The 27,465-nt window shown below is 37.8% G+C and overlaps 1 protein-coding gene across 5 annotated transcripts in view; it reads left to right on the forward strand.

Moving 5' to 3' along the window:
• The first annotated feature begins 5,447 nt into the window (after positions 1-5,447).
• pde7a (phosphodiesterase 7A) overlaps positions 5,448-27,465 on the forward strand; it is a 31,291-nt gene continuing 9,273 nt past the window's right edge. For 3 of the 5 annotated variants that reach the window (XM_023326402.1, XM_023326403.1, XM_023326405.1), the window contains exons 1-2: positions 5,450-6,571; positions 22,931-22,991. In XM_023326402.1, coding sequence (XP_023182170.1) covers positions 6,434-6,571; positions 22,931-22,991 — 199 coding nt within the window. In that variant the 5' untranslated portion in view covers positions 5,450-6,433. Of the gene's footprint in view, positions 6,572-22,930; positions 22,992-25,915; positions 25,949-27,465 lie in introns of all 5 variants that reach the window. The other 2 variants (XM_014476246.2, XM_023326406.1) reach the window with 2 other exon arrangements.

Raw genomic sequence — 27,465 nt, forward strand, 5'->3', positions numbered from 1 at the left:
ACATCGGCAGCTCAGGTGGGAAAATCTGCTGTCACTACTATAAGTCATGCACGTAGCTAATCTGTCTGTAGTGGCTACTTGTTCTTTTCTATAAAGCCACTATATTGATAAATTAGCTTCAGTTTTCTTTGTTAGTATCGGTTAGCTTATCTCTTCTTAGTTGACGCGTTTCTGTTCATTGATATGTCTTGTGCATTAAATAATAAACAATACTTACGGTTCCACACAAAGTATGAACTTTACTTTCTTTGGCATAACATGAAAATTATTTTGTCTTGCACAGCATCCTTAAAATTAACGGTCAAAAACTGTGTAGAGGTTAAGCGACCACACTACAGCCAACATTCTTTTCTTTTTTACTCTTAAGTGACACCGCCCTTTTTATATATACAATTGTGTCCTTTAGGTGGCGCTGTTTTATAAAAAACATAGTAAAATAAAACCTTACTGTAAAGACAATATCTAAATATGCAAAAAGCATACAAAAAAGAAACAATGTTAAAACTAACATTTTTGGCTCTTACACTGTCCTTAATTGAAGAGTGGAAAGAGAAAGCTATCATTTAAAAACAGTTTTAGGAAATCCCAACTGCTGTTTGCCACAAAATACAACCTCGCCAAGGTGTCACACGGTGCTGGCAGAATCATGCTGAGGGGCTGCTTCTCAAAATTAAGATCTAGTCAAAGTCAAAGTTTGATTTCAATCATTTTTATGGGACATACAGATTATTAAAAATGGTAACAAGAGTAACTTGAGGCACACATCAAATTAAAAATTTAAAACTTATTAATAATGCAAAGAGAGCCTTGACCTTGATGTGGCCCAAAATGAATATTAGCTTGACACTCATGGCATACGTACTGTATGTATAACAGAGACTGCTATTGTAATTGCACTTTTTTTCCACAAGATGGCTCTGCAAGCAAAGAGTAACCATGGACTCTTTTTCTTCTTTTTTGCTTCAAATGAAACGTGACAATTTTGAAAAAGTAGACTCCAAAAATAATGTGGCATGGTTTAAAGATCAAATACTGAGAATATCAATGTACACACATAAATGTGCTTCTCCATGAGAAATATTGCAATTTAGGGAGAATTATAATTTTGTGAATAACCGTAACATGAATCAATTACTTGTAAGTAGAAGTACAGCCAATGTGAGGGTTGCACTGGGGAGCAGCACAAGCAGGCACTGAACCTGTGAAGGAAATTAGCAGCTCACCTGTATTTAAGCTCTGGAGACCATTACCCAAGAGTTCATCATACCTGCTGCAAATGTGTTCCCCTTGGCATGTTCTGTGTGTTTGCACTGCTGTGAATGGCAAAGCAGATTGTGGGGTAAATTAATTAACTCAACGGCTTCCTAAACAATTTCCCCCATGAGAACTTGATGTAGATGGTGTAAAATATACACTGCTGTGTGCACACACTGAGACAGGCGTAATACTGATTACGCCTGTCTTCAGGCAACAACAGTATTGCAGATTCTCAGTAGCATGGTACAACAGGTATCTGAAAGTACAGCTTCAGATTAGGCTCGATAATATTAGATTAAAGGATTTCATGATTTTTCCAGGAATTTTGAAAATATCTTCTTCTTAACTGTCTGTGTAACCTGAAAAGAAGTATTTACTGTATTTTCACTCTGCTGAAACTTAGGGAGGGTTTGGAGATAAGAATGAAGCGCTCCTCTATTTTCAAGGTTTTGAAGGTGTTGTCAACATCCTTAGAGTTACACTGCTGCTGATCGGAGTCAGAAAGGCTGGTTCCCAGACTCCCTGTGAGAAATCTCAAGGAGGTAGTGACTCTCTGTCTAGTTAGAACAGACAGACTGAACAAACACTGCTTGTTATTCTCCATCTTAAAAGAATTAATAAAGTGTTGTCTGAGTGAAAACCCCTGATCTCTTCTTGGTAACTAAAAGTGCTCCTTTTTAATTATTTTTTTCCATTTAAACAATTCAAGGCTATTTCACTTTTACAGGGTATGCAGTAAATAAACAGTTGGGCATGCCCAATCCTTTGTTACTTCCATATATGCTTCTTTATTGTAGTACTACTTATTCATCTAAGACAAATAAAAACTTGCTTTTCTCATATGACATGAGAAAATGTTTTAAGAGGTCAAGTTTCAGAAATTGAAAACCTTCTTTTTAATGAAAAAAATTACAGTTCATCGTCAGCATAAGTGTCATGCAATTTTGAGCTTTAAAGATGCGCTTAATCCTCTCTTCTTCCACTGCAGCAACCTTATTTTGCATGCAACTTTAATTTAATTTTTAATTATTATTTTTTACAAAAATATTGTTCCACTTCAAAATTTTTAGCTGGATTTTCTCAAATCTACAAATATTCCTAATCATCATAATAAATGTTCCTCTGCAAGTTGCAGAGAAACCACATGTTTCTGTAGCTGTCAGCCAGCTGTCGCTGGACTTCACCTAAATTGCCTGTTTTCTAGATCGTACTCGGCTTTTAGACATGGTTCATAGACTTTTAGAGAATCTGAGGAAGTTCCAGAAACATAATTTTAGCCTGGGTTTTATGTTTATGCATTTTACCCAACTGTTAGCTCCGAAGAAAAGAAAATGATCAGTATGTTCAAGTATTTGAGTAAATTGAGTATTTTACTCACCATTATTTATCTTTTTAACCTAGATAAATGATTTTATTTTTCAAAATTAGGATCATTTGCTTGACAAAACAATCATTTTTAGCAACACGCATGTTTTGCCTAAAGGTAAAAGTTTAAAATAAAACAAACAAACTTTATTGTAGAAGTAATTGTTGGTGGATGTCATAAGGACAAGATACTCTATAAATAAAATCATGCAAGGATGGACAAATAAATTATTTTACATTACTTGCCCTTAAATGTGTAATGCAGTTCACTTGGGAGGATGATGGCCGACAGCCATGTTCAGGGCCGTGGAAATAGGGAGCATGAGGCTTATGCTTGTGCTGACATTGGCCCTGGATGGCTGTTGCCATGGTGCACTCATTGTCCCCCAACACATGGATATGGCAGGAGAAACCTTGAGTGAAAATGAATGACTAATGCAATACTGGTGACACTTGGATAGTACAGGAAGGCAGCTATTTCTCTGGTGAAACAGATAATTATTTAAATCAAAAGGGTGTATGTACAAAGTATAGGTAGGTATAAAATTAAAACAGTAAAAATAGTACAATATCAATGCATTTACACAACAATTTTAAACAAAGAAGTGCTTAGTATGATTTGATTATGTGGTTTTCTTCAGTTTCAGTGTTTTTTGTGACTGGAGTTATTTACAAACAGTAAAATATGTTTTTCGTTTAAGAAAAGGAAAAGTGTATTAGGCAGCCGAGTGGCAGCTCCTAATGAGAAAAAGACAAAAGACTCATAGCGTTCAAGCTGCATTTTTAAAACATAATTACTTCAACAAGAGCGATAGGTTTCCTCACCAACACCAGCAGTGTCCTAAAAACAATGTAGGATCATTTTATTCCATGTCATAATTTTGCACATTGCCAAATAAATGCTTGATGTTTTTGAATAAAACATGGGAGCAATAGTCCCATGTTTTAATAAAAAAAAACATGATTAAGACATTAGACACATTAGACACAATGATTCTAATGTGTTTTAAAAACATTTTGGTGTTCGAAAACACTATAATGTATACCAGTTATACATTATAACTTTTATATACATTTTTCTTTTCATGAAAAATTAAATTTTTTTGTCTCTTATTTCAGTAAGTGAATATAAAGTAATTACATATTTACTTAAATATTTTACGGCTTACTCTTAATGAAAACCCAACATTTAGCGTCTCAGAATATTAGAGTATCCTAAAAAGTTAAATATTGGCATCTCCACGTGTCACATCCTAATAAGATAATAATTTCTAAACATCTGCAACGGTTTCCTGTGCCTGCGAATAGTTTCTCAGTCTGGGTCAGAAGATTACATATCCTGGGGAAGACTGCTTTAGACTGTAGCGATGTCTCATTGACACCATCAACAAGGGGAGTAAACCACAAAAAGCAATTGCTAAAGAGACTGGTTGTTCACAGAATGCCGTATCCGAGAATATTTGAAAAAAGTTGAGTGGAAGGAAAAAGTTTGGTAGGCAATCCCGCACCAGCAACAGAGAGAACTGCAGCTTGAAGAGAGTTGTCAAGCAAAATCTATTTAAGGCCGGAGTCAGTGCATGAAGAGCTACAATCCTGAAGTCAGAAGCTTTTTATCTGGCTTGAGGAGAAAAAGAACTGGCCTGTTGCTCAGTGATCCAAAGTTCTCTTTCCAGATGAAAGTAAAGTTTGCATTTAATTGGGAAATCTATGTAGTCTGGAGAAAGAGTGGAGAGGCACAAAATTCACATTGCTTGAAGTCCTGTGTGAAGTTTTCACAGCCATGGATGATTTGGGTGCCATGTCATCTAGTGGAGTCGAGCAGCCATCTACTTGCACATTTTACAGAACTAGGTGCTTTCCTCTGCAGACAAAATTTATGGAAGGGTTGATTTAACTATCCAGCAGGACTTGGCACCTTCACACACTGCCAAAGGTACTAAAAGCTGGTTCAGTGACCATGGTGTTACTGAGCTTGATTGGCCAGCAAACCCGCCTGACATAGAGAACCCAGCAGTTATTGGAGAAGAAGAGCAGAAACACCAGATCTAACAGTGCAGATGGCCTGAAGGTCACCATTAAAAACACCTGGGCTTCCATCACACCTCAGCAGAACCACAGGCTGATAGCCTCCATGGCATGCTGCATTAACGCGATAATTTTGCAAAAGGAGCGTATTAAGTGCATAGAAATGAACATGCTGTTAAGAAGCTTGACATTTCAGTTTAAAATATCCTTTTTAAAATGTATCCTATGTTATATTCGTATTTTCAGAGATACTGAATTTGAGGTATTCATTTTCTGTAAGCCATAATTATTAAAATGTATAAATATTAAGGCTTGAAATGTTTCACTCTATGTGGAATGAATGTATACAATATGTGAGGTTTGATTAACTGAAAAGGTAGTGAACTTTTTGATGGTATTCTTCCTTCTAAATGTGTCTCTATGGTTAAATTTGACATTTTTAGTCACCACACACATGCAGCAAAATTGCCATAGCTTAACAGAGATGCAACATTTTTGAAACGTTTGCTAAGCTGTATTTCAGCTCCCAAGTAGTATGACTCATGAGAGAAAGGTAATCACAGGCAATAATGTGGACCGCTGCAGGGCAAGCCCCGTTGTGGAGGAATACCCTTGAGAAAGTCCACGCCGTCTGCAAATGACTGCTCATATAATTCTAGGGATCGCCCTGGCTCCGCAGCCACTCACATGTGTCGTTGCATACAGCCCTGAAGCCATTATCCAATCACTGTTTGTTTTACAAACGCTGCCTTCACGCTATTGGCTCACCGTAAACAAGGGCGTTTTTTGGGGTGCTCGCTCCAACAGCACCATCTCTGGCAGGTGTTGTGCGCTTTAAAACCACACAGTAGGGTACTTTTTTAGGACAATAGGCAGGTAGTTGTAGAGAATTAAGCTCTCTTTAGGTTATTTTTTGTTCCTTTTTATGTTTTACGCGTTTATGTTTGTGCCATTCAAGCCGCCGCGGACCCCAGCGGAGCGGCGGTGAATGAGAGGAACGTCGGGGTTCCCCTCTCTCTGAGCCAGACACTTTGTGTTTTACAACCAGCGGTGAATAAGACAACAGCTCCTTCATCATGCAGCTTCAGAAAAAAGACGGAAAAGCCCCTACATGTTGAATATATCTCACCACCGGCCGAGTCCTGAATGAGAGAGGAGTCCTTCACGACCGCGGCCGCCGTCAGGATCCCCCCCATTCCCGGAGCTGCCTCTGTTCTCCGTCGCCCGCCGGTGTTGGCACCAGAAAATGATATGTTGATGATATTTTCTGGAAGCGGTCGTGCCTTTTGTTTTCATTTCGGGGTTTGCGACATGCGGATCCGCGGGGACGCCACGGAGCCCGGACGAGCGGACGTTTTTGCTCTGCTTTGAAAAATGAGGAAGCGATTTCATAAAGACCCAGAAAATGGCAAGAAGGTCTCGTCGTCCGTGGGCCCGGATTTGAGCAAAACGAGAAAGAAAGGGGCGAACGCAGCAGCGACGGCATGAATAGTTTCTCACGGAATGACACCGAGGGATGTAAAACGGCGGAGGTAGACGAGACGCGGCATCGATGAAGGCGATCTGGACAAGTTTTGAGTCGCTCATAATGAACAGAAACACTTCACAGCTTCGTGTCAGATCGTTTTCACCATACTGAAAGCTATTTCCTTTCGCCTTTTTTGGGAAATTTTTCCAATTCATCAGTCATCTCTCTCTCTCTCTCTCTCTTTTTTTTTTACATTGCATGTTTTATTTTTATTTTTTTCTTTTATATTTTTGATCCGGAACCAGCCCTGACTGTTCAATGGAAGTATGTTATCAGTTGCCGGTTTTGCCTCTAGACAGGCCGGTTCCCAAGCATGTCCTCAGCCGGAGGGGAGCCATTAGTTTCAGCTCCAGCTCTTCCCTTTTCGGGGCTCCAGATCCAAGACAGCTGTCACAGGTAAAAAAAAAAAAAACACCAAAAAAAATGTATATATATTTTCAATTTTAATTTAACAGTAGGGCATGCACTAGTCTGCAATGAGGAATTTCACAAGTGCATTAATAATTTGCAGGAATCGTGCAGGTGGTTGTTGGAGGTTTCCGCACACATACGCAAACTAACTAGTATCTCTATCCTTATGAGGACATTTAGTTGAATCCAATTTTCCAGTATTCAGATGGGAAGCTTTCAGACACATTCTACCTGTCAAGCATGGTGGTGGCAGCATCATGCTGAAGGTCTTTTTCACTGCCAGAGAGTTGGTGTCACAACAGCTAGCCTAGGTGCTTGAAAAGTGGACACGACTGGGTGTGTCCATCCCAAACACATCAGTGGGCAGATCAGATATCACAAATATTAAGCTTTTGGAAGTACCCTTACCCAAATCCAATTCAAATGTTTGGTTAATGCCTAAAAACAGAGTCTGTCGGTGGAATCTAATAAGCTCTAGTTAGGCTGCCTATAGAGGAGAGGCCATGTATATGTCCAAAAGTATGCAGGAATCTTATTTAAAAAGAAAATACTGTTGCAAAAAAGCAATTCTATCAAATACTACTGATATGCTTGAATGTTTATATTAAAGCCTCCAGGTAACGTTTTGGGGCACAGGATCCATAACATGTGTCACAGTTAATCTAAATATCTATGACAACTATACGGTCATGTTTGCGCTCACACAGGCCCCTAATAAACATCTTTCCACAGAATGCATAATCTGCAAAAATATTGCAGGTGGTTGCTGAGTATTAACGTTGTTGCACACACAAAAGTTTGCATTTCTGTCCCTACTAGAACATTAAATTGACAAAGTTGTATAGGCTACAACTTGTCAATGGTAAGTTCACTTCTTACCACTAATCCGTACATTAAATGTGTGTTAAATGTAGTTAAAATGTAAAAATTTAGGCATTAAAAGCTGTGGAAACTGAAGATCCCAAGTCTCAAACTATAGTTTAACAGTTTCAAGCATTTGGCAGCTCATTTAAAAAGGAATTATATGATAAATAATTAACATTTTTGACTTTTTAGAGCCTTTGTATTGTAGTACTGGTACTAGTCCACCCCGACACACACACCCACACACATAAAATGAGCATTCAGTTGCACAGAAGTCCTCACCATGGTCTTATCAGTTGGACCTTTTACAACAGACAAGAAGCTGACTCCCAACTTTGTATTTGTGCATGTTGACCTCAGATAAAAGGCCCCTCTTTCAGCGAGCGCTAACACGACGCTCGAGTTTCCTCCTGGGATTTATCAGAAGGAACGTGCCACTCTGTTATTTATGTTATCATACACTGACACATTGACATAGCATAAATTTTCAAGTAAGACATGAACTTCCTTTTTTCTTGTAGTGCTTTGAAAATATCCCTCTGGTTTGCGTGCCTCTATTTATTTCACCTGCTGTGTGGGTAAAGATAAAAAGTGTAGGCAGAAACAACAGTCTTCAAGTTGTAAGGTCACATTTCTGCCTTTTATGATGTCTTCCTTGCATTAGCTTGTACTGAGTCATTTGAAGTGTTTGTCTTTGACGTGACACCCATTAGTTCTTTGTGCTGAAGGATAATGGGTGCTAGGTAGTCCCTGTGTACTCAGGAAAGATGTTTTAGAGCCAAGTCGTCAGGTATTTATATGCTTTTACCTTTTTTTAAAATACTCATTGCTGAGGATTTTTTGATTTTTCTTGATTTTGTTGGTTTTCTTGCCATCTTATAATTGCATTGCGAGTTTTGTCTGTCATTTTTGACTACTAGTTTTTGGTCAAACCTCTATTGTGTAAGTGTGACCGTTTTAGATGGATGTCTGCTTAAGTTATGTGCAGCAGATCCTACTGATAACCTTTTTATTCATGCTCACAGGCAGATCTGTCTAGATCCAATGTATGGTGTTGAGAAATGAAGCGTGTATTCATGTCTCTAATGACATCTACCGGTTGATGTTGTGAAATGTCTTAAAAGTTGGTTTAACAGCACTTTTAGAACAGTTCAGCCATCATATTTTAGTTTCAATTATGCAATAAAAACTGTTGGAATACCATGTCAGTAGGTGACATGCACCTTTATGCAGATGACACCAGACTTTCATATTTCAGAAAATGCTGATGTCTATTTTCAAGGAAAAAACTCCATTGACAGCGTATCTATACACATAATTTGACTTTTACCTGGACGATAACCTTATATGAAAAAGCTTTTAGGCTTTTATCGAAATAGGGCTTATCTTAAATATAGTCAATCTACATTTTTCAATATTCATAACTATGGTGACATCATTTATGTTCATGCTGCTGCAACCAGCTGTCCTTCCACACAATCCAAAAGTAGAAGGAATTTTTAAGCAGTTTAGTTAAGGAACAATTTGGTTGCTAAGTGTAAAAACTGTTGGTGAGATATGTGAACAATTCTGCAAAAACAAGCCATAGTACATCATATCATCATCTTCATAAAATAATGGCCTAAGTCATTTTTGTTGAAAGTGATTTATTTCATTTCTTTGCAAAAACAAAAAATGAGTTGGGCCATTACTTTAGGAGGGTGATGATATGAGAAAAACTCCATACCTATCTGACTAATAGTAATAATGTCACAAAGGCCTTAAAACATTATAATATCTGACAAAAATAGAAAGAAAAGAAACCAAGCAACAATACACCAGAACTAAGTTTAGTAAGGAATGACTAAACGGCCTGTGAACTTAAACTTTGGTCTGGTAGAGAAAGCAGTCACTACAGGATACTTTTTAAGTATGCTAAATATTTATCTGCACGGTGATGGACTGTTCTGTACGCCTCCATAAGTCTTTCAGCTCTACAGTCTACTTTGTTTTAAAAATTTCCTTACGTGTTTCAAAGAATTATCAGCCAAAGTGTAGCATTCATAAAATCTAAGCAATTCTTATGGCTTCAAGCTGCAGTCTCTGTTGTGCAGAAAGGTTGGCGGCGTTAAAATGTCTGACGTTATTTACCATTTCTTCCTCAAAACCAGTAATTGAGCCATAGCTGCTTTCCATTTCAAAGAAAGTCTATTAATTTAACATCTATGACACTGAAAACTCTCTCACTCTCGGTGCACGTTTTACTTTTCCCACAAACCCATCTCATCTGGTCAAGAATTTGTTTCAGGAGATGGTGGTGAAGATGCATCCAGGAATAAGAAATTGAGTTTCCACGAATTGAAAATGGTTTCCATTTGGGACGTCACATGGAACAACATTGTGACAAATTTAATAGATTTGATTTATTTCCCAGAATCTTCAGATTAGATTCAGTGCAACACTCCTTTTTAACTTTAACATCTGATTCTGGTGTGTAGATTTTCACTGTTGTGCTTCATAATCTAAACTGTAACTGAACCAAACGAGACAACCACACTGGCATGCTTTGTTTGCACAAACCTGTATTGAGTAAGCTTCTCTCTTATTTAAGAACATTTAACTCCTTCAGACACTTTGCAGGATTTCTGGTTGTTGGGTTTGCTTTTCCTTGGTGTACCCAGATTTTTCTCTGAACTTGGAGAACTTTATTTTAACTATATATTGAATAACCTTCAGAGACTACTAAAAGCTAAAAGGTTTTTATCTCTTTAGGAGAATTTAAACAACATGCAAGTGAAGAGGTCAGTTACTGTTCTTAAGCTGTTTTGCATGCATTTATGTTAACGTCAGACATTTAGTAGATCTCAAAAGGGTTTCTGGTGAAATGGTTTCAGTCAGTACAGTAAAATTCTCCCTTTGCTCTGTCTCAATACTCTGCCTCCAGCAGTTAAAAGACCTTAAATCGCTTTTTTCACAGAGATTCTTGGAACTTGGATCTCGGACCAAAACTAGGGAGAGTTCCCTGGAAAGGTCGCGACGCCTCTGAGTTGACATTGTTGTTCGATTTCTGTGCTGCTCATCTGCTAAAAAACACAAGTTGTAACACTATCCTTCCAGTATGAGCTAGTTTTTTTTCCTTTCTAGGCTGTTTTTGTTACAGTTCTGGCATTTTACCCTTTTTTTTTGCCATAAAAAGTAAAAAAAGGAATAATAAATTAGAAACATTAAGACCTGCAGCTGAAATGCTTCACCTCTCCTGTTGCAAACATTGATAAAAATGGATGAACCTGCATGTATGCATGCTGCGGTGTTTTCAGCCGTTGCTGCAGAGCAATTACACTTCCACAAATATTATGTTTAGGCCTTATTTATGACCATAAGGGTGCGTTTGTCCTTGGTGGCTTCTGTGTTTTTGTGTGTGGTTCAACAAGCCTGTTGTTTGTGGAAGCAGGGCAGGACTGCCATGGCAGAAAGAGGCAGTTAGGCATTTGCCTGTGCTCTGTGGGCAGTGGTTTGGCTCGCTTCCACATTCACAGATGGCCGGAGTCTCAGTCTCTTTTCTTTCTCCGGCTATCTTGTTCCGCTCACTCACAAGCTCCCTCTCTTTCTTCCTCCTCTACCCCCTCCCGCTGCCTCTTCCCTCGCAGATGAAGACATTTCCTCTTGTAAACAGTGGACAAAAGAGTTGGGTTGAAGACACAACTCTGTCTCAGAAGGATATCTATCTCCCTTAGTGACTGTGGAATGCTTATGATTTGGTCAAAGGGGAAAATAAAACCTTCGCTAATGAATGGATTTTTCTTCTTCTGTTGTCTTTGTATGCATGTGACGCGTGTTAGTCCTGAATTGTTGGAAGATAAAGTGAGGTTTTTGCTGGAATGCATTTAGGGAAGCTGGTTCCCCTGAAATATTCTTTCTTTGAAGAAAAACGATAGGTAAACACGAGCCAGCGACTAATTAAATTGGTGCAAATTGGAAAGTCTAGAAGCAACATGCAGGGAGAAGGATGCAGGGACAGGTCATGTGGTTCTCCATATAAACTATGAAACACTGATGCCTCTGCTCTGCTTGGCATTGCTGCACATATTTTTACTGACAGTTACTTGGAAAAAGTATTCAGAACCGTTGAACTTTTTGCAGTTTTGTCAAAATGTAACCAAAAAACTTGAGTGTATTATTTGGATTTTATGTTGCCTACCAACTCAAAATAACAAATAATTTTTTGTTAAAACAAAGTATACATTTTTTTTTCTTTTACAAATACAAGTATAGCAAAGCTCACAGAGCAAGCGACCCAAATAATTTTTTTTTTCTTCCCATTTGCGACCCATATCCGACTTTTTTACAAAGCTGAAGAAAGAAAAATTCAATTTGTGTGTTTTTCTGTGGAATTTAGTTCCAAGTTATTTGTGCTAAATTTGTCTTTGCAGATTTTTTCTCTGAAATAGTTGAAAGAAAATACAGTTTGTTGAAGCTGCAATACCTTGCTGCTATTTTACATACTATTGGCTGCTGTTTGCAAAGCAGCCAATCCAGGAGTGCTGTTCATTTCCCTTGGTGCTGATTGGCTGTAGCCATAAAAGCAGAGATAAGGAAACTGTAGATACTAACTTCTGCAGTAGAGCTAAAATGGTTTCCACTGGGCAAATTAATATATGTTAAGTTATATTTGGTATTTGAACTATTAAAATAGACAGTTTATAAGCAGCTATAGAGGTAGTCTCAGGTATTTGTGGATTTTTAGTTTGTCATTGGTGTGGTCTCTATCTTCCAGGACTACTGGGAGGCCACTGCGGTATTCACAGCTGTTTGCCACTTATTGTTACTCTCGTGTAAAATGTGAATAAATTCATGACAAAACGTTAAAAGTTTAAGCCATATGAGTACTTTTGCAAGACAAAATTGTAAAATATAAATCCAACAACTTGACGAAAACACATTTTGCTTCCCAGTTTCAATAGCTGCATTCATTCACATCCACATACCAACAATTCTGGTGAAAACACTGGTAAACAAATGGCATTGATTTGTTCTGTGTTGTCACGTTGTTTTGGGTGATAATGGGAGGAAAGCAGCTCAGGCTGTACGCTGTGATCTACTCAGTCTGTTACGTCACTGTCAGACAGGCCGTCAAGATTGTTTTGTCATCTGATTGCAGATAACCCCCTTCAAATTTGAGATGCTTAAGGAGACGATAAGCTTGTGCATGAGGGTAAGACATGGGTGTGTTTGTTTCATGCAGTGTAGATTTGTCTCTGCACAGATTTGATAAGGGAACACGAGGCAGCGGTTTCTTCTTCTGGGAGTTACTTTGTTGATTCAAACTGCCATCAGATTGACGTCGTTTCAGGATGTGGTAAGAATGCTAGAGGAGCTGCTCAGACTCTGAGCCGGGCGTTTCACAATCTTTTGCAAACTTTTAACCCCCGCTGCACCAAAACCTAGGTTTTTAAACCTGCTTTGCAGAAGTGACCTGGAGTTGCGCTGAAGGGCTTTTCAGAATGTTTATTTTGTGGTAAATGGACAACATCCTGTCTACACTGAGACACTTTTCATGATTCACATCACGTTCATCTCTTTCTGTGAGGAGGAGGGGGGGGGTGATGTCACGTGACAGCGATGCTTTTGTGCTGCAACGTCGAGTGCAATCAACCATGAAAAAGGGGTTTTACACATTGACACACTTTCAGACACACAATAACAACTCAGGCTGACTAATGTGTAATGCACATCTTAAAATCTTTTGTAGCTTTAAAAAAAACAACTATTGGTTTGATTTTTTTAACCCTTCATTTTTTTTTTACATCCCTTCAGTCATTGGCCCTAAAATATTTTGCATTTATCACAATGTATTAAAAGGTGCATGTGACTTTTATATTTATGATTCTTAATAAGGGAAAACTGCTAAAATATAATTTTTGTTAAATAACTGAAACATTAACATGTGACTTAGAAAATCTTTCACATTTCTTGGGTAAAAGCAACAACTTTACACAAGCCGCTCCAGTGAGACACATTATCATAAAATTGCTTGTAGCCACATAATTAATGGACAAAAATATGCGTTAAATTAAGATACAGTTGAAAATTTGATTTCTTTCAGTAATTCAGTTCATAAAATCAAACCTTTACAGATTAAATGCACACACAGTGATACATTTCAAGTGTTTGTTACTAATGAAAATTCAAAATTCACTCTTCAACAAAAATTAAATACAACACTAATAAGAAAATATTTTTAAAACAAAAATGAAATGTGCTTTATACGATAAAGGAGCACACTGCTGACTCATCCTCCACAACAAGGGTAAGCCAAAAAGATCTTAAGTAAATAGGCTTGCTATTTAGAGTGCAAGTTAATGAAAAGTTTAGTGGAAGGAAAAAATGCAGTCGAAAAGTGCACAAACAGTAGGGATAACCTCAGCCATTAGAGGGTTGTGAAATGCTACTAGTAAAGCGTATATGTATTGTGAATTGTTTTTTAATGGCATGGAGATGTTTTGGTAAAATCAACAAGAAACTCTATTGCAATGCAGCAAGATTGTTTATTTGCCAAAACAGCAACTGCATATTTAAGTTTGATTTATTTATTTTTCTATAAAATAATATAGCACAAATGTAAATATTACCCATATTTATCCAGTATCTGCAAACGCATACATTTGAACCACTGAATCCAAAGAAGAAAGACGATGTGTCCTTAATTATATTTATTGATCATCAGTCCTATTGTTGCAGCTTTCACCAACACTGAGAACCGCGGCTTTGGTTGCCTTCCTCAGAAGGTTAAAAAAGGGGGGCAATTAGTTGACCCTGAGAGGCAATTAGTCAGAGGATGGTATTTAAATGATTGAAATTCCTGCACAGTGTTAGAGGGCCGGAGAGAATCTGAAGCACCGCCTCGTTACTCTGCTTGTTTCATACAGCAACGCTAAAAGCCTGGGTACACAAAGAGCAGTTAGAGCACTCTGTAAAGTATAAAGAGGCCTAAATTATTTTATGGCACTTTCCCTGCCAGTAAAAAAAAAAAAAAAAATCATAAGTTGCCTTACAAGCGTGCAGCTTTGTTCTGCAGCCACTCTCATTGTCACTTGGTTTGCTGAGTTATCGAGGGTCAATCCCCCCTTCAACATCCAGCAACCTGCTCTTAAAATTCACAGCAGCTGAAGTGTGTCACACTGATCGTGGCGCTCTTGAACCACTCCTCCACCAGGTAGACCCCATGGAGGACTTCTTGTGCATGTAGCTGCTGCAGCACAAACACACAGACGGAGTCACTCCCCTCTCTCCAAGTCTGCCCATGTTTATGGCTTAGCACTCGGTTGCTGGAATGTGCTGTCCCACACAGCAAAGCTCTGCGCCAGGTCATAACTCGGAAGGAAATGTTTAGTTTATGAAACGGCATTGAGTCTGTTGCTTTTATGTCAGAGGGAGGATTTTGCATGTGTCTGTGTTTTGCTTTGTTTGTGATATGTTGGTTTATGAGGTTACTGCTGGGGCTCATTTGCTTAGCCTCCACTGGCTGTCTGTAGTCATTCTACCTTCGGTTACACCCCATGTTTAAAGTGTAATAACACAATAAAAGCAGGTTTTACACCTGTCTTCGATCGATACAAGGAAGCTGTATGGCTCTGATGTCATTTGAAAGCCGGCGGACTGAAACAGGAGATAAAAAACAAAGCGAAGGTCCACGTTTTTATTCTTCTATTTAGTTTAAACTCCTCCAGTCTGCTTTTTCTTCTGAAATAAAACTGTTAAAATCTCACCAAACGCCTGTAAGGTCAATTTGAGTTCATATACATGAACCTTTTGTTCCTTTTTTTCCCTACTATCTCTGGGATTATAGGAGTCAGAAAATGACGGACACTGAAGCCCTGGGCTGCTTACTCTATCAGGAATTTTGACACGAGGTCCTGACCTCAGAAACCTGAGCGTTTTGACCTCAGGCTGTTGGACTAAGCCGAGATAAGGAGCAGAGACGTATGTAAACGAGCTTACATGGAATTGCAGAGCACAATGAGCAGACTGTTACGCTCGCAGCACACTCCAAACAAAACAGTGTTTAGTTTGTGTTCAAAGTGCTGCGGGCGAACACCAGCTAAGTGCAGCTCTGGGGGCCAGACGAATCAAACGTGGAGTACACGGAGGACTGCAAGGGAAAATACACGCAAAAGCAGAAACTGACATTCTTGTTCCTGCTTACGGATGTATGCAGGACACATTTCAGCTCCCATAGCCGCATGTTCATGCAGGTCCGCCCTGAATTCAGTCTTCTTCTCACATGAGAACATTGTTGATATCACAAGCTGTTTTGGACTCTGCAGCTGTGGAGATTTGTAGTTTCACTGAAATTCTCAGGGAAAGTGGAGAAAAAGAAACCAGACCAGTGATCAGATCACATGACATTTTTAAAGCACTTTGTATACAAAGGTGAACTAGGTCACCTGTAGCACAGCTTTAGTGCAGACAGTGCAATCAGCTTTAATTTGGCATTTATAAACTGTATACATTAGTTATTTGATTGCATTTAAATACTTTTCCAATGTAGAAGTGAGATGGATAGGCTTTCTTTATTTCGGAGTCAGCATTTGATGCTATTGTTCAAAACGACGTAAAGTGGTCCAGTCAGCTGATTTAACTCTACATAATAAATATACCAGGGAGGTTTGACATATCGAAAATGCTGAACCTGATGACCGTAACAGGAAGTATTAAATGCAGATCAGTAGCTATTTAGTCTTTTGTTTTGCTGTGTTGTATGTAAATGCTCACTCGTTTCAAGTAAACAGATGCGTTGGTTTCCTGGTGGTTATTTTATAACTGGGCTTCAGTGTTTGAAGTTAGTTTGAAATATCTGGTGCTTAGTTAGTTACACACAGTCTTGCCTTTTATAGTATATGTCTATTATTTGGAATATGAAAGCAGTGACGTAGCTCTTTGTATTTGGTTAGCTTTCTGCATGTATGCACTGGTATTATGAATGAGTATTATCCTTAACTTGCTTTGTGGATTTCTGTCAGATTCATGTTTGGATTCTGGTTGGGGTGCCTGAAAATGTTAATTTACTAAAATTATATGATATTTTTACAAATTCTTCTTGTTTAAATTCCAATTTCCCACCTAGACTTACTTATTCCAACTTCAAAAAAGGCTGACTAAGTTTATGTTTTTAATTGTTTTCTCTTTTATAGTATTCAGTAGTCAAACATTTTCTTTTTTTTATCGTTAGACATAATGCATTTAGAAAATAGTGATAAAATTGTGTAAGAGAAATTGTGCTGAACCTTTAATTATCTCTCTGTAGAAAAAACACTTGTTTTAAAATGGCTTCCTACATCTTTCGTGCTTTTTTTGTGACTTTATTTTTTAAAAACCGCAACAGCATCCACATATTTTGCCTGCCACATTTGTTTTGTGTTGCTCTCTGCTGGTCTATCACTTGACTCGTTCTCCGATGATCTCCTTAATCCAACCAAGTGTAATAAAACCAGTACAAAAAGAGTTAAATATTTTTAAGTTTCTCTTTCTTCAGTGAGTAAAGCCCTGTCTTTTTTTTTTCCTGTGGCTAATTGACTAACAAAGGTTGTGATGAAATAAGAGTTAACAGAAAGCCCCTATCTGTCTTTGTTTTTCAGCCTGTGATCACCCGACAGATTAGCTTTGCTATGACACTCCAGTTAGCGTCACCGATCAAACGCTGAGATATAGGGACTGTACCACCCATATTTCCTCCTACGACAAGCCGAAGGAAGAAGATTGAGCTTTAAGAGAAAACAGTTATGAAATTAAAACATTCTAGATGCTTCATAGTGAAAACATTAAATATCTGATGTTGGCAATGGATGGCTTTTCCAGGTACTAGCTGTGTAAAGTGTACATTTCTTTTGAAAAACTCTTATTTTTTACTTCAAATCTCTGATCTTTGCTGGGTACATTATCTTTGATCATGAGATGTAATAAAAATGCAGATCATGGAACGAAAAGATTTTCTGAAATCTTTTCAGTCAGAGAATGACGTTTACTGAATCTACTACAAACTCTTTACTTCACAATCCTAGTTTAAGGCTGAGGTTGGCTTCCTATGTTGCTTGTGCCACACTTTTTCCTTCCACTAACCTTTTCAATAATATGCTTGTGTATGCCGCTCTATAAACACCCAGTTCCTATAGCTAAGACATTTTTGTGTCTTACCTTTCTTGTAGAGGGCATTTGCAGTCTTGCTTATGATTGATATGCAATGACATAACATTTCTGTTTTATTGGTTCCATGTTATATTTTATTATTCTGATGAACTGAATTTTGGGTTTTTATTAACATTAAGCAATAATTATCAAAATCAGTGGAATCAAACGTTTTGAATAACAACTAAGGGGTTTCATTTTGTGTTTTATTAACAAATGAATGAACTTTCAGGTCATATTTTGACTGAGATACACCTATAGAGCAATGTTTCAATGCAAATTTGAAAACTACTAACAAGTTTAACATGTATGCTACATTTCTGCTTTGATATATTTATAAAATTAAAATAATATGCATTTTATTTATAGTAATGCAACTGCAAAATCAAAATCTTAGAATATGAAAAAAAAAAATTTCATTTTAGACATTTTTGTGTTTTTTTTTTTTAAATAAGGGCATGCCTTCTAAAAAGCTGTAGCCCTATAAATGTGTTACTATTAGTGCTTCATTTAAGTTAGAAATTCATTTTAAGGACATCATCACAAACATTTGAATGTAAAACATTTAAATTATTCTTGATTCTGATAATTCAGAATCAACGTTAAATGCATTTGTTTTGTTGCAGTTTAATTTTTTTTTCTTCTTTTTACTTCTGTAGAGTGTAGCACAACTTACACACATTGGGAGACAACAATCTCATGAGTTCAAAAATAAGCTTGACTTAAATACTGTTTATATAAGGTTGTTTTTTTTTTTCCTGTCCAATATTGTTGTTTAAGAAGAAATTCTTGCTTTTCTGCAAATGTGATCGTTCTTTTTTTTTTTAGTATCTCTGTTCTTTAATTTTGTGTGTTTTTTGTTTTTTGTGTGTTTTTTGTGTGTCTCGTTAAATGTGTCTGTTGTTACACTTGGTGTAAACATGTCATACATTGCGCGTGTAAGAGATGTGCATCATTTTAGCTGAAATGTGCACAGCATGGGGCCCCAAATAGGAGCTGTGAAGAAGTTTCCTTTGTCTTTAGCTGACCAACATGAAACCTTCCGCTCTAATGCGCTGCTCCTACAAATCAGCACTATTTCCTGCTGAACCCAGACAGCGTGATGGGCTGGTGAAAGGGGTGTCTGCTTTCTGCCACTTTGACAGTAAAACTAAACCTTCCTGTTTGTTCAGGACATAAATCTGTTCACAACACTATGACTGCACATACTCATTGTTTAGATTTTTGTTTCTGTTCAAATTCTGATGAAAACTTTTGGTTTTCCACACGGATCATTCTCAACTCTAATCCCATCGTATACTTCCCACACTTTACGTTTACCACCTTCTTGCGCTCATGCACACACGAACCCATGCATACATGCACACAATATATAATGCCAAAACTAAACACTTGTACTGTGTGTAAATACAGAGTCTTGTTGACACTAAAATACAGCTTTGCACACGCTGTCTCGAGGTGTTTGCTAACCAGTAAAATATTAGCTTTGGATTGGCGGCTGTCATGAGCTCATCGGACAGACGCTGTTAGGTGTGTATGTGTGTGAAGTGGATCCACGGTTATATGAAGTCATGAGCATACGAGCAGGATTATTTGTGTTTGAGGTTTGACCAGACAGTTGTCTTCAAATTACCATAGTAAACAGACAAGATGTCACTGTGCTGTCAGGTTGTATCGCTTATTTTTTGTTTTTACTTACAAGTTACTTTTCTTTTGCGTTTAGCAAAAATTCAAGTTTAAAGCTAACTTTGTTTTGAAGTTAGCAGACCTTTTACAAGAGCTGCGTGTCCAGTTAGACTTTTGTTCACTCAAACATCCACTAACTCAGCCATCCATTAAACACGTCATTCCTCTTAACTGTATATAAGGGACGCCCCAGAAAGAAGAGTGAAGTGGTGGCCTGGAGGGGCGCCAGCATATGCAGAGTGCAAAATGAGGTGAGCCAACACCTCAGTGCAGCTCCAAGCAGCTGGTTGTCGACAGAGCAAATATACATTTAGAGCAGTGAAGCCAGCCACAGCTCCCACTCTGATTGTGACTCTCCTGCAGATGCCTCTGGCCTGAAAGGACCAGCTGGCTCTAGATACTGGTTTAGATAAAGAGTAGGGGAGGGAAATATGGCTAAAAGAGCAAGTTTTTTTAAATCACAAATTTTAGTTTATTATGAAAAGACATAACAGTGCATTTGGCACAAAAGGGGACATATTTAAACGGCTTACCAAACAGTTAGCCTTTCATTACTAGAGTGAGAAGTTTGCTTTATATTAATTTTAGCTCACTCAAAAGGGAAACGACAAGAAATTAAAATTCGGCTTTTTCAAGGTGATGAGGATGTATCAGGATGGAAATCTTATGATTATCATGCAAAAATCCTTCACAGTTGTCAGTTTATCTTTGATATAAATATTATTACCACAATGCTCTCACTACCAGCTTGAATCATGTTCTTTAAAACTTCATAGCACAGTATATGTGGTGAAAACTTTTATTGTGAAGGCTTGAGGGAGGTTTTATTAGTTCATCTGTCATTGATGCTATAAAACAGACTCTTACTGAACTGCTTCGAGCAGAATGCCTCATTATTATTATTACTATTTTTTTTGTAAACAAGTACAAGCAGCCACTCTGATAGAAGGCTGGAAACAAGAAGACTATTCTGAAGGCAGATTACCTCTAACCAAAAGTTAAATGACTTTTACTAGCCACGTAGTAGCTCACAGCTGCTAGATGAAGAGGATAACTTGTTTCCTTTTGCATGAAGCAATGCTCTACATCATCAAAACATTTCCTGCACATTTATAAAGTCCATAACACACATGCAGCATTTCTAGTTGAGTTGCCATGTCTATTTTAGCTGGAATCTGTCTATTGTTTGACAGAAAATCAAACAAACCTGGAGTTTTAGTTGTGAAGCGCGGCAATGAGATTCAGTTTCAATGTTCTTTTTAAAAACTGGGATACAACCTAAAAATTGTGACTGTTGATGGTTCTTTTGTTTGTTTTTTAATGTTTAACTAAGAAAATACAGCAATTCCAAACATTGGCATTTAAAATGAACAAAGGAACTTTACACCATTATAGTTATAGGTAGTTGTGAAGAAAAGACAAAAATCTTTTTAAACCATGTTTGAATAATCTAAATGAAATTAGACTTAGAAAGGTAGAACACATTTCCATGCTTGTAAATGTACCATTTTGTTTTTTAAAATGTTTTCAGGGTAAAATGCCCCATAGCTCTGTACAAATATACATACTCTGTACAGAAGAGAATTTATTACACCAGCAGTTTCTGCATCTCAGCCTTACTAAGCTGCTATTGAGGTTAGTGAGGTAAAGAAAACGATGTCACCTAAAACCTGTATAGTCTTAATTGCTTGTTTCTAAAGATAAGACTCGCCACACAGAGCTGCAGTTGTCGGTTAACTCATATCTTTCTCTCACTGACTTTATTTTCACCTGGATTAGTTTGCAGAAGACTAACACTGCGTACTCTCAGGTTTGTTAAAGGTCTGGTTGATAATTTAGCTTGTGTTGCAGTTCACTTCATGTTCAGTAATTCATCTAAAATGAAATACTTTGCTTTGAATGTCGTTAAATTTTCAGAATCCATTTTATTGGCCAACATTTCGTGCAAAATCAGGGAATTTAACTTTGGTTTCATATGCTCACAGTGTTCACGCAATCGTGAGAATGTGGCTGTTCTTACTTTTTTTTTTTTCCAGTTTGTTGATTCTTGCGTTGTGTGTGAATTGTGAGACAGTTAGTTTTTGTTTTTGGGCATGTGCACCGACTGATGGCACCCTTTGAATTTCGTTGTCCTTGTGACAATGACAATAAAGATTTATCTTATCTATCTTATCTTATCTTATCTATCTTATCTTATCTTATCTTATCTTATCTTATCTTATCTTTTTCTATGACGGGCTAGAACATTGCACATGTAAACACAGATTAGCTGAGCACTCTGTAAGGTGTTGGGATTGGTTTTTGCAAGCAGCACCAATTCTCAGGCAAAGGTCTGAACAACTTGTGTCCAGGATGTGTGGGATCAGCAGAGATGTTAGCAGACGATTTCCTGACCCTATCTCCATAAGTCCTGGAGGAATATTTCAGCTCCCAGCATGCAGAGCAGATCATGCGATACTGCAAGAACGTTGCAGCAACTATTACAGTCTTTTTCACGGTCTGTGTCATAGTAAAGATTGGAAAAAGGATAGTCTGACTTTGTGTGGCCGACACAATATCAGGGTTGGGACAAATGTGCTAAAAAAGTCTAAAGCTACGGTAGATTTAGACTAGCTTTTTATATATCTCAGTTGTTAACAATTAACATAAATTTTGGTCACACTCTATGGATATTTATAATGTTTAAATTATTAAAACTATTTAATGTCCTATTGGTTATTAGTGTTGACTCAATGTAAACAAACTTAGATGCATTTAACTATTAATTTCAGTGTCGTATATATTAAAACAGGAATGTGTTGAACATTTCCAATGTAAATATACATGATTGTAGCCAGAGGCAAATTTTGCGGACTATTTTGCATCACCGGCTGACGTCAGAAAAGGGAAGAGTTATTTATTTATTCCTTTTTAATCTACACGTTACCATCTGTGCGTTTACAGCAGAGCTGTTTGACAGGCTTTCAAAGGGAAGTAAATCCAAGCCTCATGGGTGGGGTCCAATTGGGGCCGGTGTTTATAATTACCTTCATGTACAACACCGCGTGTTTGTGGTCGCATTTATACGCGTGTGTGTGTTTCCTCATTGCACATGTGTTTTTCGCATGACTGATAGCAGCGCCGTATCAGGCTGGTGATATGAAGCAGGAACATGTTTATCAGTGTAGCAGTGATGTATGCGCACACTTATCTGCACACAGATTAGGAGCAAACGGAGCAGATACTAAGTACATTTAACTCTGAAAATGATGCCTGTATTTGTCTATCATTCTGTGAAAAAGTTTACATTTATACTGTATTTTCCACATTTTAAATAATTTCAAATCATTAAAAATGTTAACGTGAAAGATAACTTGAGAAAAAACAAATTAGTTTTAAAATTATGCTATATTTACTTTAATTTGTAAATTAACAGTAATAAAGCAGTTTCGCTAGCCACAAGACTAGAAGTCACTTTAATAGAACCTGTCTGACAGCATGAAGTAGGCTAAAATATCTCAAAAGGCAACAGACAATGTGGCACTGATATGAGTCAGTTTGAAAAGGGTCAGAAAGTCATTTCTAATGGAGAAAACCTGCAAAGTATTAGCTTTTTTTCATGAACTGCCGTTGATTACATCTCTCTCTTTGCAGAGACGAGGGGCCATCTCCTATGACAGCTCTGATCAGACAGCGCTGTACATTCGTATGCTAGGTAAGTGTTTCCCTGTCCTCACCCTCAGACACACACATGCACACTTTGCAAATGTTTGAAATGTTTAGTTCCTCATGGTCATTGTGTATTCTCAAAGGCTAATGACAGTTTATACAGTTTACATTTTAAATAACTTGATTCCTGCTTTTGTTTTTATCTCAGTCACGTCAAGTTTGGTTTGCAATTCTGGGAGTCTTTTGGGTTTTATCAGATTTAAAGTACAGACTTTCTGCCCTAACCAAAGTAAGAGCTGGTGTGTAGCTGGGGCGTTTAGTGTTTTTCCACATGCTTTTGTGTACAAACTGTATGTGTGTAGCACCATCCATTTGCCCTGAGTAACTCCAAACAGAGTAAGCAGTTTAGAAAATGGAAGAGAGGATGGAGGACTGATAGATCTGCCAGTCAGATGGAGCGAAATGCGTCTCGGAAGGAGCTGGATCAGCAGCTGCTTCCTAATCAATAAGGTTATTGGGGATGGATGTGATTAGAGGCTGGTTATACCACTACAGGCTGTCTATTTATCGTTGATGTGGGAGTGTAAAGGCAGCTTCTGTCACTTAGTACAAACACTTTTTTGAGTGGAAGGAAGGAAATATTGGAGTAGAGTTGCTCAAATGCTGACCTGTGACATTCAAACTGTAAAAGAAAATCTTACCGGGAAACAACTTTTTTTATTTAATCATAAGATCCATATACTTTCATACTTTTATTCTCCTCTGGCTCCGTCATGTTTTAACTACTTCCTTGTACATCAAACGCCTTCTTGCACAGTGGTCACTACCGTAGATGACTATTGAAAAGCTGTTTACCTGTGTGTGTGGGGGGGGTGCATGTGTGAACATCCATTAATGCCACTTCACTGGTTTGTATTGTGTTACTCCTTACTCTGCCCCTATGCACTATGCAGCCGATCAGTGTAGCTGCATGTACTGGCAAGGTATGTTTCTTCAAATATACCCTGCCAGTAGTCTTTTGTAAATGTTGAATATTAAGTAAATATCTTACCAGCCCTTTAATAGAAAGAAACCCTTATTGTAATTAAATTAGCTTACATTCTAAAAAAGCAAATCAGAAGCTAATTTTAGAGATTCTGCTTTGTGGACTATGTAGGATAAGGATACTAATATTTTACTCAAATGACCAGAATATTATAACAAAAAAAACAGCAGAATAGAATCAGTTAAAGTACTGAATTTACACATTAAAAAGTGTAAAAGCTTTTGACACAGCTCGTGTCATTTTATTTTGAAAGGTTGAACTGATATAGATCATAGACACCGTCATATAGTTTAGTGAAGCTAATATCTAAATGGAGATGATGTTAGACAGGGCCTCTGAATGTCTCTCAAGAAAGGAAAAACTGTAATATACGAGTTGTAAGTGGATTCTTAGGGTGTTTTAAAACCGGACACAGTACAGTGAACTTGGTTCTATCAGGACCAAAGTAGCAACATTTACAATTTTAACTGGTGCGGTTCACTTTTACATTGCACTGTTAAATAAACCAGGTTCTCCCTGTGCCTGTGATGGCGCTCCACCAAGAACCCCTAAAAGAAACAACATGAAAAACTGCCTTCATAATGAAAGAAGGCAGTTCTTTCATTATGTAAAGTACTGCCTTCTTTACATAATGTAAACAAAAATGGAGTGGTGTCAGATTTTAGTGGTTGTAGGATTTCTCTTTTGCCTTTGGCAAAAGACCACAAGCCATTTGTCCCGCTAGAGCTTGACTCGTACGTTTGTTTTGGTTGTATTTAACCAAGATGTCCTACGCTATAGAGTCTGTTCTGCTTTTGGAACGGTTTTCAGTACATTTGACATCCACATATGCATCGCAACTGCGTCAAAGTTCACTTCAACTGAACCGAGACTTGGGTTTGCAGGCGGACCAGAGTTTGCCTGGTCAAACCGAAACAAACTTTCTAGACAAACAAACCGGTGTTTGATTAAGGCAGACCAAATAGGACTGGTGTGTGCACCCTAGATTTGTTAACCTCCAATTGAGTTTACTGATGATGCTCAGCAGTGTTACTGTTGTTTTTGTAGGGAATGTACATTGTTGAAATACACAGTTGAGCAATGAAACACCAAATAAGAAAAGAATGAGAGAGAGAAGCTCAGAAGTCAGAGACGAGGTCACATTTTCCTTAAAGAGTCTTAGATTTGGGCTTGTTTTGTGCTCACTCAGTATAAGATATCCCTGATATCAATTTATATTTCAAGTATATGTTGACCACCTAGGTAGACATGTGAAAAACTCTTTGAAAAGCAAATATTATGAAAAAGAAATAAAATAAAAATCATTCCTGTGGATGATTTAATCCACTTAATCCTAGTGAGTCTATCATAATTCATGCACGTAACGGCTACTGAGAGCTTTGGCTGAGCTGACTGAAGGAGCTTTTTAATCATTTTCCTTGGCCAAGTATGACGGCAGTCTCATACGTCATTGGCATTTTTATTTTTTTAGATTAAGCGGAGTGTGAGCAGGAGAAGCACGCTAATGGAGACTGGTGTTTGCCTGTGCCCGGCTTTAGTCGGCTAACTTAATGCTGATGTGCTTTCAAATAGCAGCACTCAGAGCTTTTGCCACATCAGTTATAATGACCTGACCTACATCCACCCCAGAGTACCGGCACTAACGCACCATTGGGGGAAACATGGACTCTGTGACTCTCAAAAACACACTAATCTCACACACACACACTCGATGTTGACCCGAAGCACATGTATCTGCACATGTGACAGATGTTTATACATACAAGCACACACTTAGTGCCTAGGAATGCATGCACTCTTGTGTTTTTAGTTATCCATTGTTTCTTTTTTTTTTCTTTTTTTGCCCAGATCAAAATCCTTCTCAGCAAATTGTGAAGCATTGTTATGCCTTGAATTGTAATTCTTAGTTTTTGGTATTTTGATAGGAGCTTGTGTAGTGTTCAAACAGCTGTTTGCAAGTAAGTAACATGCTGGTTGTGGGTTCACATGCGTGCGACTTTGCTCTTTAATTTCGATGCACACATGATACAATCTGACGTGCCATGCTGGAAACGTAACATTTCAATGTTTAGCCCCTTGATCAGTTAACTTCCATGTGCAGAGCCTTGTAAAAAGAAATACCCCTTAAGCTATTTCCACAGTCACAACCACAAACATCAATGTTTTTATTGAGGTTTCTTGTGATAGACCAACACACACCAGTAAATTACTGACAATGAAGAGAAAAGATGCGAGATTGTAAACTGTTTTACGAGTAAGGATTTAATCCCTTTCTATAAAACAATGTGTCAAGCTTTAAACGTCTCCTGAAGCACTTTTTATTAACCATATGAAGATGATAAAAGTATGGCACAAACCTAAAATGGAGAACATTGATTAGAGGAACAGTGAAGGACTGAGGAGTTGCAGAGATCCATAACTTGGGTGGGTGAATCTGTTGGCTATTTCTTTTTAAGGGAGGAGTGATATAAAAATAATCTTGTTTGTGTACGAGACACGGCAAACATCGAAAACGATTCCTCCATCAGATGACAACAACATTTTACTTTTTGACCTACATGCAAAAGGTTTGACTCTGCACATTGCGCACCATCCTCATGGTGAAACATGGTGGTTAGCACCATCAGGCTGAGGGAATGCTTTCTACTGCAGCAACGAGGAAGTTGGTCAGTAGATTTCAAAGAAGTGACAAACCTTTAAGTGGGATATTAAATCCAAAGATGGCTCCAGAGCGCAAAAGCCCTGATTCTTAATGAGTCTCGAGAGCCGCAGATCCCCCACAGTAAAAATCAGCGACTCAGAGCTAAGGCGAAGATTTTACAGCACTAGCTTGATTCTCTGCTAGCCTATTGCTGCAGGTTCTCGTTTAAACGTCTTGTACAGTTCCTCATATTTTTCTAATTTTGGCATATTTCCTCTCTGTCTTACTAAGCTTACATATGGTGTGGCTCCTTTCCAACTCATTTTTCCTTTGGCACAGAGGGCACAGGATGTGGTACACATGACCTTATGTCCTTACTGAAAGTTTGCTTCTGATTTCCACCCTCTGGCTTTCTCAAAATTGGCTCATAAGCCATTAACGTAATCTAGTATTGACATTTGATCAAGCCAGAATTCGAATGCATTCAAACTTGATTTTATCCCAATTCATAGCAGGACTTGAAACTTGTTACTCACACTTATGCTATCTGACTTAATCTGAGCTATTTTGCAAATAATTGAGTCAATTCCGTCTCAAAATGAGTAAAGCTGGAAGAGATATACCTCAAAATACTTGCATCTGTTATTAAAGCAAAGGGTGGATTGACAGTACATGGCTGTTTTTAAAAAAAATGATTTTTCTTGCACTTATTTGCAAGTATGTGCTTCTTTGTGTTGGTCTATCGCACAAAACTTAATCTGGTTATTTATTAACCTGACAACATGTGGAAAGGTTTAGGGGCATGGATACTTTTGGGAGGCTCTGTAGAGCCTT

This window comes from Xiphophorus maculatus, chromosome 21 (assembly GCF_002775205.1).
Source record: "Xiphophorus maculatus strain JP 163 A chromosome 21, X_maculatus-5.0-male, whole genome shotgun sequence".
NCBI lineage: Eukaryota > Metazoa > Chordata > Actinopteri > Cyprinodontiformes > Poeciliidae > Xiphophorus > Xiphophorus maculatus.